Source organism: Stomoxys calcitrans, chromosome 2 (assembly GCF_963082655.1).
Source record: "Stomoxys calcitrans chromosome 2, idStoCalc2.1, whole genome shotgun sequence".
Taxonomy (NCBI): Eukaryota; Metazoa; Arthropoda; class Insecta; order Diptera; family Muscidae; genus Stomoxys; species Stomoxys calcitrans.
In genome coordinates this window covers 41,453,773-41,471,412 of record NC_081553.1, presented here as the reverse complement: position 1 = coordinate 41,471,412, position 17,640 = coordinate 41,453,773, and the positions used below count along the sequence as shown (strand labels likewise).

The 17,640-nt window shown below is 38.3% G+C and overlaps 1 protein-coding gene across 1 annotated transcript; it reads left to right on the top strand.

Annotated features, from left to right (window-relative positions):
* Nucleotides 1-5,673: 5,673 nt before the first annotated feature.
* Nucleotides 5,674-7,615, top strand: LOC106086095 (protein TsetseEP-like). Its single transcript, XM_013250622.2, has 2 exons — nucleotides 5,674-6,102; nucleotides 7,292-7,615. Exons 1-2 carry the CDS (start codon nucleotides 5,731-5,733, stop codon nucleotides 7,550-7,552), a joined length of 633 nt encoding a protein of 210 aa, XP_013106076.2. The 5' UTR covers nucleotides 5,674-5,730; the 3' UTR covers nucleotides 7,553-7,615.
* Nucleotides 7,616-17,640: the final 10,025 nt, after the last annotated feature.

Sequence of the window (17,640 nt, the reverse complement as noted above, 5' to 3'; positions counted from 1 at the left end):
AAAAATATCAGCATCGAGCTCTACTGTTAAACTCATTTTATATGAGCTGCCATTGTTTTACCCACAACCACTTGGCCTCTAAATTGCATATCAGATTCGTTTTTAACTGTTAAATACCTACCATTTGAGCCATAGTAGGCAAACATTGCCGGTTTGAAGGGAGTTTAGGGGGCGGACCCTGAAATGATATCAGCATTGTGCTAGAGCTCGACTTTGTTTGAGCCCCATAATGTTAAGTATTTTGAAAATGGCGATCAAGATATTCAGGGCTATGGGTCTCGTTCAGATCCACACTAATACATTTTTTTGGTATTGTTTATCTACATTCAAAATCATATTTCAAAGCTTCCATTTGGGATAGCACATTTTTAAAGATTCGCAGGGTCTCCTGTATAACTTTGATTTTGAACAAACTCGCTCCAGATTTAGATATAGCTCCCATATATAACGTCTATCCGATATGGTCTTTTAAGGCTATAGAAGACACAATTTTCGCCCGATCTTTAAAAAATTTTGCAAGAGATGTTTCCTTTGACGTCCAAATACCTGCGCGAAATTTCATTAAAATTGGTTCAGATTTAGATATAGCTCCCATTTATATCTTCCATCCGATATGGCTTCTTAAGGCTACAAAAGCCACAATTTTGGTCCGATCTTTGAGAAATGTGGCATGAGATGTTTCATTTTACTTCTAAATACGTGTGCAAATTTCATTAAAATCGGTTCAGATTTAAATATAGCTCTCATATATATCTTTCATCCGATAAGGTTATTGAAAGGTTATAGATGGGTGGGTCGGTTTCAGACTCAGTCCCAAATGTGTATATCAGATTCGCAGTCAACTCTAAAAAACTTTAATTTTATAACCATTTTGTGACGTTAAACATTCATGCCCATTTTGGGGGATTTTGGGGTTGCAGAGGCCCCGTAGACACCTGGGATCAAATTCTTATAACAGATTAACAGATAACTAAATTTTTATGTCAGATTTGTACTCTACTCTTAAATATCTCTCATTTGATACCCATGTTGCCCAAAGCGGTAAAAGTGTCCTGTTGGGTGGTGTTTTTGGGGGTGGGGTACCCCTCCGACACTTAGGGCCAATTTTTATGCCAAGTTCGTATTCTACTCATAAATACCTTTCATTTGATACCCATATTGTCCCAATCAGTAAACATGTCCGTTCGGGTAGGTTTTAGGATGGGGCGTTCCCCCAGGTTATTCAACCCCAAAAATTTTATATCAGTTTCGTGTTTTTGGGGTACCATAAGGTGGCATAAAAAATTTCCCTTAAATCTGTGCATCCTTCTCCGAGATCTGGCGTTTTTTTAAAATTGGGGTAAGGGGGAGAGTCCGCCCGCCCTTCGGATATCAAAAATTGTAGCACCCTATTTTCACCGGGGTCTCATGGCCGGACTCAGCCGTTTTTGAGTCTATGCGGAACAGACAAACATATAAACAAACAAAGCGCAACAATTTAATTTGTATATAATAGAAGAAGTTTCGTCCGATGTATATAAGGGCGTAGTTACCAAAATGTTCAACCGATTTGCACGAAATTTCGTATGGAATGTTGTATTACTTGCGGTTAAGATTTAGATTTAGTTTAGCTCCTATATAAAGATAGTAGCCGATATTGTAGTAAAAGCTATACACTCAGAAAAAATTGTTATTGAAAACGCCAAAAATTTTTGTTGCAACAGCCGAAAGTCAGCTGAAAATGGGACCAAAGTAGTTTTTAAATGGTAAAAAGTTCTTTGGTCCGCATCATTTGAATGGCGGGCCATAGAGGAATAATATGGAAGGAAAGGGAAGTGGTTGCCATCGAATTCGAATTCTTTTAAGGCTACACAATCTGAGTTAAGGACGTGGGCGTGGAGCGTGCATATAGCACTTTGCAACGGTTTACGGTGCAAACGTGGTTACTACTGAGGGGTAGTGAGAAGAAGTTCAGTATGACCTTCGGCCTAATGACGGGAAACATATGGCTACGGATGCACTTTTGCAGAATAGGAGCGGCAAATGACAGCGTGTGTAAGGAAGGTGAGAAAGATGATGAGACGTTGGGGCTTTTCTTATGGCCGGAGTTCGAGGATAATAGACTTCCACCATGCAATACCAGATTTGAACCACATTAGGTGCATAGAATGAAGGGCGATTATAGATTTTGTTAATAGCATACCACTGTGATTCTACTCTACTCAGGTCAATAGATTAAATGTATTGGACTTTCTTCCACTAAAACACTGTGCGTTGTTCAAAAATGCAAATTTTGCCCGTGAACATTTTACTAAGGAACAGGAGCAAACTTCTCACACATCAATGAGTGCAGTTCGATTCAAGTTTAAGCTCAATGATAAGAGGCCTCCTTTTTATAGCCGAGTCCGAACGGCGTGCCGCAGTGTGACACCTCTTTTGGACAGAAGTTTTATATGGCATTGTACCTCACAAATGTTGCCAGCATTAAGAGGGGAAAATCACCGCTGACATTTTTTATGATGGTCTCGCCGTGATTGGAATCCATGCGTTCAGCGTCAAAGGCGGAGATGTTAACCTCTGCGCTAAGGTGACCTCCTGTGTGTTGTTCAGTGGCCCATTATCCATCCCATTGTTGTTTCTAACCAAAACAAGTAAAAGCGTGCAAAGTTCGGCCGGGCCGAATCTTATATACCCTCCACCATGGAGCGCATTTGTCAAGTTCTTTTCCCGACATCTCTTCTTAGGCAAAAAAAGATATAAGAAAAGATTTGCTTTGCTATTAGAGCGATATAAAGATATGATCCGGTTTAGACCACAATTAAATTATATGTTGGAGACCTGTTTAGAATGTCAGCCAATTCGAGTAAGAATTGCGCCCTTTGGGGGCTCAAGAAGTAAAATAGAGAGATCGATTTATATGGGAGCTGTTTCGGCCTATAGACCGATTCAGACCATAATAAACACGTATGTTAATGGTCATGAGAGAATCCGTCGTACAAAATTTCATGCAAATCGGATAATAATTGCGACCTCTAGAGGCTCAAGAAGTCAAGATCCCAGATCGGTTTATATGGCAGCTATATCGGGCTATGAACCGACTTGTACTTTATTTGACATAGTTGCTGAAAATAACAATAAAAAACGTCTTGCGAAATTTCAGCCAAATCGGATAGAAATTGCGCCCTCTAGAAGCTCAAGAAGTCAAGTCACCAGATCTGTTTATATGGCAGCTATATCAGGTTATGAACCGATTTGAACCATATTTGGCACAGTTGTTGGATATCATAACAAAATACTACGTGCCAAAATTCATTCAAATTGGATAAGAATTGCGCCCTCTAGAGGCTCAAGAAGTCAAGACCCAAGATCGGTTTATATGGCAGCTATATCGATTTGAACCATACTTGGCACAGTTGTTGGATATCATAACAAAACACGTTGTGCAAAATTTCATTCCAATCGCATAAGAATTGCGCACTCTAGAGGCTCAAGAATTCAAGAACCAAGATCGGTTTATATGGCAGCTATATCAGATTATGGACCGATTTGAACCATACTTGGTACAGTTGTTGGATATCATAACAAAACACGTCGTGCAAAATTTCATTCCAATCGGATAAGAATTGCGCACTCTAGAGGCTCAAGAAGTCAAGACCCAAGATCGGTTTATATGGCAGCTATATCAGATTATGGACCGATTTGAACCATACTTGTCACAGTTGTTGGATATCATAACAAAACACGTCGTGCAAAATTTCATATAAATCGGATAAGAATTGCGCACTCTAGAGGCTCAAGAAGTCAAGACCCAAGATCGGTTTATATGGCAGCTATATCAGATTATGGACCGATTTGAACCATACTTGGCACAGTTGTTGGATATCATAACAAAACACGTCGTGCACAATTTCATGCCAATCGGATAAGAATTGCGCACTCTAGAGGCTCAAGAAGTCAAGACCCAAGATCGGTTTATATGGCAGCTATATCAGATTATTGACCGATTTGAACCATACTTGTCACAGTTGTTGGATATCATAACAAAACACGTCGTGCAAAATTTCATATAAATCGGATAAGAATTGCGCACTCTAGAGGCTCAAGAAGTCAAGACCCAAGATCGGTTTATATGGCAGCTATATCAAAACATGGACCGATATGGCCCATTTACAATACCAAATGACCTACACTAATAAGAAGTATTTGTGCAAAATTTCAAGCGGCTAGCTTTACTCCTTCGGAAGTTAGCGTGCTTTCGACAGACAGACGGACGGACGGACGGACGGACGGACAGACGGACGGACAGACGGACGGACAGATGGACGGACATGGCTAGATCGACATAAAATTTCACGACGATCAAGAATATATATACTTTATGGGGTTAAATGCTGGACTCCCTTCATGTGCCAAAACGGAGAAATGTTAGCTTTTTAAGTGGCTTGAGTAATAGGGAGCTAGTGTTTGGAGTGTTTGAAGAATATCAATCTGATGCTGTATCAGTGTTTGGGGTATGCGATAGCAAAATTCTAGTGTCGAAGTCGTACGAGGATTGTTTTTTATATTTCGGGATTGGACAACCTTTGTGCTGCAATCTGTCAACTGATAGCTATATCGTTAAGCTTGAGATTTTTGAGGTTTTACGTACTCAGAACGTTTTGACATAGGAGCGCTATTTGTTTTGTTTACAGTAACTTAAAAGACTCATCTCGCTCAAAAAAATGGAATAAAACCGTGAACATTTTCGTGCAATGGATTAACTCAACAACAGTGCATCGATGAGCTTAATTTAATTTTTGGTGATGAATCTCCATTTTTGAGCACTCAAAACATCGATTTGATGAGTCTTCCGCCGTGTAGTCCTGACTTGGCACCGAATGACTTCTTTTTGTTCCCGTACGTAAAAAATAAAATGAGAGATAAACGTTTTTCGACACCTGAAGAAGCGGTGGATGTGTTCAGAGTGCTTATTTTGGAGATACCTCAATCACAGTGGCAAAAGTACATCGACAATTCATTCAATATTTGTTTTTGTGTTCTCTAATCCCGAAGATCAAAGACAACCCTCGTATGAACCTAGAGCTGTATGGCCACGTGCCGTCATTGACATACATTTTGACTTGGTCTACTTGGCATGTTATCTGATGGTGATTCACTTGTTTTCTTTTTCAATATTTTATCATTCTTCACAGCTCACAATAAATCCATAATTGCCTTATCGACGAGACATCTCCAAATTCTTCATATTTTTACTGGTCCAACGTATTAGAAAATTTTAAACTGACATGCAACTGATTCCAACAAAATCAAATATCCAAATGGTCTAGGGAAAATGGCGAGGAAATTACCAATGATTGATAAGGTAACAGTTGACATTTAAGATTTAAACACCATAAATTAAGTTAATAATAACAACAACAACACAAAAGACTGTAGATAGTACTGATAAAATTTTTTTTATTCACTTTAGTGCAAAAGGCAAATGTCACAATTTTTTGTCTTACTCACTGCGAGGGTATTGTAAATTTCGCACCTATATTTCAAGCAAAAATGCGTTTATGTCAAAAAATTACCGAAAAATAAAAAAAATTGATACTAAATTTGATAAGAAATCTATAAACAAATGATTTCTACAATTTTGTATAAAATCTTTGCTGCCCTGGGGCATACTTCAGTATTAACTTAGTTATCCATTGATTGGGGTGGATTTTTTCTTTCTTCTAACCTTAAGAAATTGTGTACGTACCTGAAATGTGGGCTATTACATTCATCGTCCTGGCTGTAGCCTCTCAAGGAGCTTTGTCCTTTAACGCCTTGCCTTTGGCTCATCGTCAATTGGCCAATATCATGTTAAAGACTAGCGTATCCATGAATGAACATCCTGAACGTAACGTTTTGTGTTTCCCCATCTATTCGCAAGGAATTGCCGAGGCCAATGAACGTTATGAAGAGACCTATAATGAATGTCTGGATATCGCTTTGAATGCCGAGAAGACCGTGGAATCTGAAGTAGCTAAGGATCGTAGTAATGTTTATCAGCAGGGAGAGGATATTTGCTCCTCATTCCAGGGATGTTCAAAGATTGAATCATCAGCTGATTACTTTCAGTGTTACCATAATGCGGTGAGTATTAGCGAATGGTATTGTATATTGGAGAATTCACTGCCTTGTTTGCTTTCGATCTTTTAATGTCCGTGAAGATGTTTTCACTTGGCAACTTTGTGAAAGCAAGGTGACTTATTTCGCTATGCTTTGCTAGCGTCCACCATAGCATGGGGGTATACTAATCCTGAACGTGTCACTAGCCTGTGGCCCCATATTCTTGATCGTTTTGACATTATAATCGATCTAGCCATGTCCGCGCGTCAGTGGCGACCAGAATAAAGTCTAAGCGATAAAAGCAATTCGCTTGACATTTTGCATAGATACTTCTTATAGACGTAGGTCGCTGGGGATTGTAAATGGGTCAAATCGGTCAATGTTTTGATATAAACCGATCTTGGTTCTTGACTTCTTAAGCCTCTAGAGGGCGCAAATCTCCTTCGATTTGACTGAAATTTTCCATGTGGTGTTTTGGTATCAATTCTAACAACTGTGCTAAGTATGGTTCAAATCGGTTCATAACCTGATATAGCTGGCATATAAACCGATCTTGGGTTTTGACTTCCTTAGCCTCTAGAGGGCGCAATTCTATTCCGATTTGGATGTAGTTTTGCACGGGCGCAAATCTCCTTCGATTTGACTGAAATTTTGCATGTGATGTTTTGGTATCACTTCCAACAACTGTGCTAAGTATGGTTAAAATCGGTTCATAACCTGGTATAGCTGCCATATAAATCGATCTTGAGTCTTGACTTCTTGAGCCGCTAGAGGGCGCAATTCTCACCTGATTTGGCTGAAATATTGCATGAGATGTTTTGTTATGACTTCCAATAACTGTATGGCGCAAATCGGTACATAACGTGATATAGCTGTCACATAAACCTATCTAGGATCCTGACTTCTTGAGCCTCTAGAGGGCGCAATTCCCACCCGACTGGGCAGAAATTTTGTACCACGGCTTCTCCCATGACCTCCAATCGATCTCCCGATTTTGCTTCTTAATCCCCTACAAGGCGCAATTCTTATCCGAATAGACTGAAATATTACACATTCTGAGTACAATTATTCTAGAAAATATCAAATTGTAAATGTCAGATAAAACATGGCAACACTAAGTGTATAGGTTAGTTTAGGGTTGGTTTTATAAAAAGGTTAGGTTAATTATACATAAATATTGTACTACAACAAATATTCAATTTTCTTTTTCCAGGCTGGTTCATCTCTTACCAATTCTTTGGAAATGCAAACGCTTGCCAAGAGCACTATGCAATACATTCAACTGAGATATCAAACAATCGAATATGACAAGAACTATTGCACCAACAAGAGTACTGACACCTACATTAAGGAATCCACAAATCTGTACTCACAACTGGAGCAATGTTTGGCGGGAGGAGCGCCCCCTCCTTCAACTACCACCAGCACTACTACTTTCCCAACACCTCCTCAACCAGAATCGGAGTTTCATTGATTCAGTATTAGTAGAGTCGCCCTCTAAATGCAAATAATTTTGCAATTATAAAGAAAAGTTTAAAGTGTATGAAAAAGTAAAAGTGTATGAAAAAAATAGTGAAAAAACATGTGTTTTCATTTCGTCGTAAGAAAAGGCAAAAACAGAGGGGAGGTGCTGCCCTAACCCTACAACTTATATAAAAATTGATGAAGTAAAAGGATTTTAAGTTCGGTCGGGTCGAATCTCATAAACCCTCTACCATGGATCGCATAAGAATTAGAGCTGGCAAAATATCGATGGCACCATCAATACTATCGATGTTTTATTTTGGGTCTGAATATCGATTTGTATTTTTCCTATCGATACTATCGGCAGAGTTGGGTTTTTTTGCAAAATTGATCAAAAAGAAAAGCGATACTATTGTGAATAGCACCTATAGATGGCGCAATTTTCATGCGACTGGTCTACAATTTTGTACAATGATTTCTCTCATGACTTTATTGAATTTTGTTTTTTTTTTTCGATCTGTGCATTGATATTGCTTCTATATAAGACGATATCCCGATTTTTATACCCTCCACCATAGGATGGGGGCATACTAATTACGTCATTCTGTTTGTAACACCTCGAAATATGCGTGTAAGACCCCATAAAGTATATATATTCTTGACCGTCGTGACATTTTAATTCGAACTAGCCATGTCCGTCCGTCTGTCTGTCAAAAGCACACTAACCATTGAAGGAGTAAAGCTAGCCGCTTTTGCACAAATGCTTTTTACTAGTGTCGGTCAGTTGGGATTGTAAATGGGCCAAATCGGTTCATGTTTTAATATAGCTGCAATAGAAACCGATCTTGGGTCTTGACTTCTTGAGCCTCTAGAGGGCGCAATTTTCGTCCGTTTTGACGAAATTGAAATTTGAAATTTTCAACATAGTGTTTTGATATCACTTCCAACAACTGTACTAAGTATGGTTCAAATCGGTTCATAACCTGATATAGCTGCCATATAAACCGATCCGGGATCTTGACTTCTTGAGCCTCTAGAGAGAGCAATTCTCATCCGATTTGGCACAAATTTTGTACAACGGATCCTCCCATTGCCTTCAACATACGTGTGCAATATGGTCAGAATTGATCCATAACTTGATACAGCTCCCATATAAACCGATCTCTCGATTTTGCTTCTTGAGCCCCGAATCGGACTATAGCTTGATATAGCTCCTTGTTTATTCATTATTTTTTGTTTGCCTAAAAAGAGATACTGCGCAAAGAACTTGACAGATGCGACCATGGTGGAGGGTATATAAGATTCGGCCCGGCCAAACCTAACACGCTCTTTCTTGTTAACTCTTATTTTCGTTTGAAATAAAGGTAATGGGAAATTAACGATAATATCGATACTGCCGTTATATATTTTTAACAAGTAAAAACGTGTTAAGTTCGGCCGGGCCGAATCTATATACCCTCCACCATGGATCGCATTTGTCAAGTTCTTTGAATGACATTTTCGAATAGAAAAACACCCGTCATAGAAAAATACCAAAATAAAACACTTCATGCAAAATTTTGACCAAATCGAACAAGATTTGCGCCCTCTAGAAGCTTAAGAAGTCAAGACCCAAGATCGGTTTATATGATAGCTATCAGGTTATGGATCGATTTAAACCGTACATCGCGCAGTTGTTGGAAGTCATAACGAAACACGTCATGCAAAATTTCAGCCAAATCAGATAGGAATTGCGTCCTCTAGAGGCTCATGACGTCTAATCGGGAGATCGGTTTATATGGCGGCTATATCACATTATGGACTGATTTAGGCTATACGTGGCACAGTTGTTGGGAGTCATACCAGGACACTTTATGCAAAACTTCAGCTAAATCGGATAAGAATTGTGCCCTCTAGAAGCTCTAGTAGTCAAGACCCTAGGTTGGGTTATATGGCAGCTATATCAAAACATAAACCGATTTGGCCCATTTACAATCCCAACCGACCTACACTAATAAGAAGTATTTGTGCAAAATTTCAAGCGTCTAGCTTTACTCCATTGAAACTTAGCGTGCTTTCGACAGACGGATGGATGGACGGACATGGCTTGACCGACTTATTGTAAAATGTCATGACGATCAAGAATATATATACTTTATGGGGTCTTAGACGCATATTTCGAGGTGTTACAAACGGAATGTCGAAATCAGTATACTCCCCATCATATGATGGACGGTATACAAATATCGAATGTTGCGACTATCGATATCTTGCCAGCTCTAATAAGAATTAGAGCTTCTTAGATATTGTGGTAGTCATCGACGAAAGCGTTGTGCAAAATTTTGGCAAGATTGTTCAATAAATGCGCTTGTAGTGGCTCTATAAGTGAAAATCGGCCGAAATACATATATGACAGCTATATCAAAATTTGAATCGATTTCATTGGAATTCCTTAGTGATATTCAGAGGCATAAGAAATTCCTTCCAGCCAAATTTTGAGAGAATCGGTTAAGAAATCAGCAATTTATTGCATTATTTCTCAAAATCGGACGAACATATATGGGAGCTATGTATATCTAAATCTGAACTGATTTCTACCAAATATTGTGTTAGTCGTAGAGGAAAGCGAGTGCTATATCCAAATCTGAGCCGATTTCTATGAAATTCACCAGTAATATCGATAGTCAAGAGAAAAACGCTTCTGCCAAGTTTCGATAGAATCGGTTGATAATTGAGCCCAATAGGCTCCGTCTCTCGCCAAAAAAAATTTTGGCAAATTTAAAGACGATTGGATGAAATTTTCGACCTGTAGTTTATACAAAAATTAACATGTACAGACAGACGGACATAGTTAAATCGAATCAGAAAGTGATACAGAGTCTATCAGTGTACTATCTATCTTCCTTGTGGGTGTTACAAACAAGTGCACTAAGCTTTATTACCCTGTACCGCAGTGGTGGTGTAAGTTATATTATCGTTTGTAACACCTCGAAGTATTCGTCATGATTAACAAAGGCCAGATCTCGGATATGGGTGTACCGATTTAAGCGAAATTTTGTGTGCCACCTTTTGCTACCCCAAAAACACGAATTAGGTATAACATTTTAAGGTCAAATTACCTAGGGGGACGCCGATCCCAAAACCCACCCGATCGGATATGTTTACCGATTGTGACAATATGGATATCAAATGAAAGGTATTTAAGAGTAGAATACGAACTTGGTATAAAAGTGTATGCCTTTGTCTTTGAGGAGCCCAAAGACTGATCTGCCGATAAAGGGTCTAATGTCCAGAAATGCTTTAATTTTTATCCGATTTCGCTGAAATTGTAAACAGTGGGTAATTTTAGGCCTCCTGACATCTGACCCAAATATTGTTCAGATCGGAATATTTATAAAGGGTGATTTTTTTGAGGTTAGGATTTTCATGCATTAGTATTTGACAGATCACGTGGGATTTCAGACATGGTGTCAAAGAGAAAGATGCTCAGTATGCTTTGACATTTCATCATGAATAGACTTACTAACGAGCAACGCTTGCAAATCATTGAATTTTATTACCAAAATCAGTGTTCGGTTCGAAATGTGTTTCGCGCTTTACGTCCGATTTATGGTCTACATAATCGACCAAGTGAGCAAACAATTAATGCGATTGTGACCAAGTTTCGCACTCAGTTTACTTTATTGGACATTAAACCAACCACACGAATGCGTACAGTGCGTACAGAAGAGAATATTGCGTCTGTTTCTGAGAGTGTTGCTGAAGACCGTGAAATGTCGATTCGTCGCCGTTCGCAGCAATTGGGTTTGTGTTATTCGACCACATGGAAGATTTTACGCAAAGATCTTGGTGTAAAACCGTATAAAATACAGCTCGTGCAAGAACTGAAGCCGAACGATCTGCCACATCGTCGAATTTTCAGTGAATGGGCCCTAGAAAAGTTGGCAGAAAATCCGCTTTTTTATCGACAAATTTTGTTCAGCGATGAGGCTCATTTCTGGTTGAATGGCTACGTAAATAAGCAAAATTGCCGCATTTGGAGTGAAGAGCAACCAGAAGCCGTTCAAGAACTGCCCATGCATCCCGAAAAATGCACTGTTTGGTGTGGTTTGTACGCTGGTGGAATCATTGGACCGTATTTTTTCAAAGATGCTGTTGGACGCAACGTTACGGTGAATGGCGATCGCTATCGTTCGATGCTAACAAACTTTTTGTTGCCAAAAATTGAAGAACTGAACTTGGTTGACATGTGGTTTCAACAAGATGGCGCTACATGCCACACAGCTCGCGATTCTATGGCCATTTTGAGGGAAAACTTCGGAGAACAATTCATCTCAAGAAATGGACCGGTAAGTTGGCCACCAAGATCATGCGATTTGACGCCTTTAGACTATTTTTTGTGGGGCTACGTCAAGTCTAAAGTCTACAGAAATAAGCCAGCAACTATTCCAGCTTTGGAAGACAACATTTCCGAAGAAATTCGGGCTATTCCGGCCGAAATGCTCGAAAAAGTTGCCCAAAATTGGACTTTCCGAATGGACCACCTAAGACGCAGCCGCGGTCAACATTTAAATGAAATTATCTTCAAAAAGTAAATGTCATGGACCAATCTAACGTTTCAAATAAAGAACCGATGAGATTTTGCAAATTTTATGCGTTTTTTTTTAAAAAAAAGTTATCAAGCTTGTGACGATCCACCCTTCTGGCTCAATCCCCTCCGGAGACGCTACCTTCTGGCCACGGCCGTGCTCAGTCTTGGGGCAGTTCTTTTCCTTTGGAGACTAATTCGGATGCGTCTACATAAAAGTAAAGTGTAAGGTAGCTATTGTGTCATGTGTGATGTGTGGGTGTGTGTTTGTGCTAGTGAGCTTAAGAATCCGGATGGTATTAATAGTTAGTGAGCAACATTAGATGTGAGGTTGTTGCTCTGGACTCTTTACCCGACCCTCCTGCTGACTTACCAATTCTCGTCAGCCCTAAATGCACCTCCTAATAGACTGCCTTCACCTTTCGTGACGTAATGAAACCCTTTAAAGTTTCATAATCAACAACAAACGTTTATATTTAAAAGTGAATGATAATTAAAATAAAAGTACAAATCATGAATATTTGTTTGGCGTAATACAATATAGTTTTGAGTGTTAAATGAAAATTCGTAATTATATATGAAATTTGATTTTATAGGTAAGTTTGGTAAAGATATGGCAAATTAAATTAAAATCATGGATTATTAATTTTATAGGGAATAATTTAAAAACAAATAAATAAGAAACAATAATAAGAAATATGTGTAAGTGTGTTTTGGACTTACCAAATTAATTCCCACGATGTCATCAGGCCTGTTGACGGTGGTCTTCTTATTTTCATATTAAATTTGTATAAGATGTTGAATTTAACGTGAAATACTTAATCTAACTGTGATAATAATTGAAATGAATTTAATATATTTTTGCAAGGAAAGTGTTTGGATTCTTGGCACTTTGTTAGTTCCAGCTTAAAATTGTTAAAAAGCCAATAAGGATTTTGAAATCCGTATATTTTTAAATATTTGGCATATCCGGATATATTAAAACAAATTGACGCATCCGGGTATTTTGAAAAACTGGTATATTCGGGTAAAACTTTAATATAATTGAGAATTGCTGCTCCAGCAAAATGTTGGTAAGGAGAGTTTCGAAGTTCAAGGTTTACTGCATCCAATCTCTAGAGAATTTCTTTCTGAAGAATTGTAGGTCCATAACGTGTCTTTGGTCGCTGGTATTGCAAATGACCCCAAGTTTATGGACTGCAAAATTGATGCAATGTTGTTTTCGATCCTTAGATCCTTATTGGAAAGTCCGGTTATGGCTTTTTGTTATTTTTCTGGCACAATCTTTTATTTTTCTTTTCTTTCTGATAATTAAAAAATTTTTCTAAATTTTTCTTCCGTAGCACAAAAAAATTAATGTCTTTTCTCTTCAAGTTTCTTTTTTGAATCCATCTCCCAAAATTTTTTTTTTCTTCTCTATACCTACGTAACTAATTTTTTTTGTTTATTTTTCTCTCGGCCTACTACCAATCTTACTATCACCCTTACACATTTGGTTTCAAAGCATATGTAAAGTACCCAAAGGTTAAATCGTTGGCTTATCAAAAGTCACAAGCTCTTAACAAATCACTCTTTATATAGCTACCATATAGACCGATCTGCCGATAAAGGGTCTGAAGACTATAAAAGCTTTATTTTTTAACTGATTTCGCTGAAATTTGTAACAGTGAGTAGTTTTACGCCTCCTAACATAGGACCCAAATATGGTCCAGATCGGACTATATTTAAATATAGCTACCATATAGACCAATCTCCCGCTAAAGGGTCTGAAGCCCATAAAACCTTTTTTTTGAACCGATTTCGCTGAAATTTGAAACAGTGAGTATTTTTACGCTTCCCTACACAGGACCCAAATATGGTTCAGATCGGACTGTATTCAGATATAGCTGTCATATAGACCGATATGTCGGTAAAGGGTCTGAAGCCTATAAAAGTTTTATTTTTGACTGATTTTGCTGAAATTTTAAACAGTGAGTAGTTTTACGCTTCCCAACACAGGACCCAAATATGGTTCAGATCGGACTGTATTCAGATATAGCTGTCATATAGACCGATATGCCCGTTAAAGGTCTGAAGCTCATAAAAACTTTATTTATTTCCCGATTTTGAAGAAATTTCAAATAAAAAATTTAACATTAGACCACTCAATGTCCGTGCCGAATTTGGGCGCATAAGTTATCCAATTTTCACCGGATTGTGTCGAAAGGAGATTTACATAAATACCCGAGGTTTTGGGTATCCAAAGTTCGGCCCGTCCGAACTTAATGCCTTTTTACTTGTTTTTTAAATTTTTTTTCTTTGATTTTTTGTTTCATTTAATCCTTTAACCACAGCTAATTAAATTAAAATATCCGAAACCAATTCGAACTCCACACTGTTGTATCAACTCCCCACAAATTCTCAATTTTTATAATTATTTATTAAAGACTAACACTTTGTATTACAAAACTATATAAAAACATTTTCTGCCCAATAGATAGTACTAATTATAAGTTAACACCTGTATCATGCAATAAAAATAATACTAAATACTAAGATATCTTATTACGAATATGGTATTGAAAATGATTAAGTGATAGGAGGTTGCCTACCCCCTCAAAACACCTTCCAAAATGTGAATATTTGTCAATGGCTATATGGGGTTCTGTAAAGGGTATTTGGTAGTACGAGTAGATGAACACACTTATTTTTCGCATGGAGCAAAATTATTATTGTTTCATTGGTGATTTGATTTCTTTATATCGATTATTGATTAATTCTACTGAATGAGCCTATCAGATAGATGAAGAGATACTGTGGCTATACTTTTTTTTTACCAATAACGATTAATACACTACAAAATTAATTTGAGTTTTCAATACGCAAAGATAGTAGTTAACACTAGACAGCAAATACTTTACTACTTTTACTTTAATTGGCTATGACAGAATATTTGTTCCACTAGCCGAACGTAGAATAGCGTTCCAAGCGCCTCGATCTTCTGCGCTCATTCTAAAATCTCTGACACCAAGTTTCGAGGTGTCTCACACAACTTGATCTTTCCATCGGGCTTTTGGTCTTCCCGGTTTGCGTGTACCATTGTGTTTACCTTCAAAAGACTTCTTTGCTGGAGCTTCTTCATTTATTCTGACAATATGACCTAGCCAACGCAGCCGTTGTATTTTGATGCGTGTAACTATGCTATCGTCGTCATACAGCTCATACAGCTCGTGGTTCATACGTCGCCTATATTATCCGTTAACGCAAACTGGTCCATATATTTTACGAAGAACCTTTCTCTCAAACACTCCAAGCACTGCCTCATCTGCTTTCACAAGTACCCATGCATCAGAACCATACAACAGCTCGGGTAGTATCAGTGTCTTGTAAAGTGTAGACTTCGTCTGTCGAGAGGTGGCCTTGTTTCTAAACTGCTTACTTAGTTCAAAGTAGCATCTGTTTGCCAGTATTATTCTTTGCTTTATCTCAAAACTTGTGTCATTCGTTTCCGTTACGGCGGTGCCGAGGTAGATAAAGTTACTGACTATCAAAGTTGTGGTTCCCAACTTTCTCCATGTTCTTTATCTGCTCGGTTGTGCAAGGCTTTTTTGGAGTAGAAACCATCCATATCGTCTTATCTCCATTTACTGTCAGACCCATTTTCACTGACTCTCTTTCGATTCTTTCAAAGGCTGCAGTTACTACTGGTAACCGACCTATGATATCGATGTCGTCGGCATAGGCGAGTAGCATGTGCTCTCTTGTGATTAGTGTGCCATATCTATTCACATCTGCATCTCGTATAATCTTCTCCAGCAGGATATTAAAGAGAGAGAGATGTCTGAAACCTCGTTTGGTATTAAATGGTTCCGAGAGATTCTTTCCTATTCTTACTGAGGAACGCGTTTCTCAGCGTGATAGACAGCAATCTTATTTTATATTTATATTTTCCACTTAGACTTAAAGGGAAAGAAAAAATCAAATAAACATGAATTTGGAATTTAGAGAATGTTACTAAAAAATGAATGACGTCTTTTGGTGTGAGGTATTTTTATTGTGGTATTGTAAAGGGTGATTTTTTTGAGGTTAGGATTTTCATGCATTAGTATTTGACAGATCACGTGGGATTTCAGACATGGTGTCAAAGAGAAAGATGCTCAGTATGCTTTGACATTTCATCATGAATAGACTTACTAACGAGCAACGCTTGCAAATCATTGAATTTTATTACCAAAATCAGTGTTCGGTTCGAAATGTGTTCAAATTTTGACAAATTTTGTTCAGCGATGAGGCTCATTTCTGGTTGAATGGCTACGTAAATAAGCAAAATTGCCGCATTTGGAGTGAAGAGCAACCAGAAGCCGTTCAAGAACTGCCCATGCATCCCGAAAAATGCACTGTTTGGTGTGGTTTGTACGCTGGTGGAATCATTGGACCGTATTTTTTCAAAGATGCTGTTGGACGCAACGTTACGGTGAATGAACACATTTCGAACCGAACACTGATTTTGGTAATAAAATTCAATGATTTGCAAGCGTTGCTCGTTAGTAAGTCTATTCATGATGAAATGTCAAAGCATACTGAGCATCTTTCTCTTTGACACCATGTCAGAAATCCCACGTGATCTGTCAAATACTAATGCATGAAAATCCTAACCTCAAAAAAATCACCCTTTACATTAGAACGTCCCATGCGATAAAGAAGATTTTTATGTTTGCAAATAGAGAAACGTATACCCCTCATTTTTGTACCCACTACCGAATGATAGGGGTATATTCATTTTGTCATTCCATTTGCCATACATAGAAATATCCATTTCCCACCCTAGGAAGTATATATATTCTTGATCAGAGTAAAAATCTAGGACGACCTATCCATTTCAGTCCGTCTGTCTGTTGAAAACACGCTACAGTCTTTAAAAATAGAGATATTGAGCTGAAACTTTGCAAGATTCTTTTTTTTTGCCCATAAGCAGGATAAGTTCAAAGATGGGGTATATCGGACTATATCTTGATATAGCCCCCATATAGACCGATCCGCAGATTTAGGGTCTTAGGCCCATAAAAACCACATTTTTTATACGATTTTGCTGAAATATGGGACAGTGAGTTGCGTTAAGCCACTCGAAATCCTTCTTCACTATGGTCCAGATCGGTTTAGATTTGGATATAGTTGCCACATAGACCGATTAGGGCCAAATTGCCGAAAGATGTCGAGGGGCCCAACACAACTCACTTTCACAAATTTCGGTTAAATCGGACAATAAATGCGCCTTTTATGGACCCAAAACCTTAAATCGAAAGACCGGTCTATATGGCAGCGATATCCAAATCTGAACCGATCTAGGCCAAATTGAAGAAGGATGCCGAAGTACCTTACAAAACCTCACTGTCCCAAATTTCTGCGAAATTAAACAATAAATGCGCCTTTTATGGGCCCAAAACCTTAAATCGCAAGATCGGTCTATATGGCAGCTATATCCAAATCGGAACCGATCTGGGCCAAATTGAAGAAGGATGTAAAAGGGCCCAACACAACTCACTCTCCCAAAA

Excerpts from the sequence above, each read along its gene's own strand:
- LOC106086095 (XM_013250622.2), top strand. The coding sequence starts at position 5,731 with ATGTGGGCTATTACATTCATCGTCCTGGCTGTAGCCTCTCAAGGAGCT. Across the intron at positions 6,103-7,291 it reads TTCAGTGTTACCATAATGCG|GCTGGTTCATCTCTTACCAA; the intron begins GTGAGTATTAGC and ends TTCTTTTTCCAG.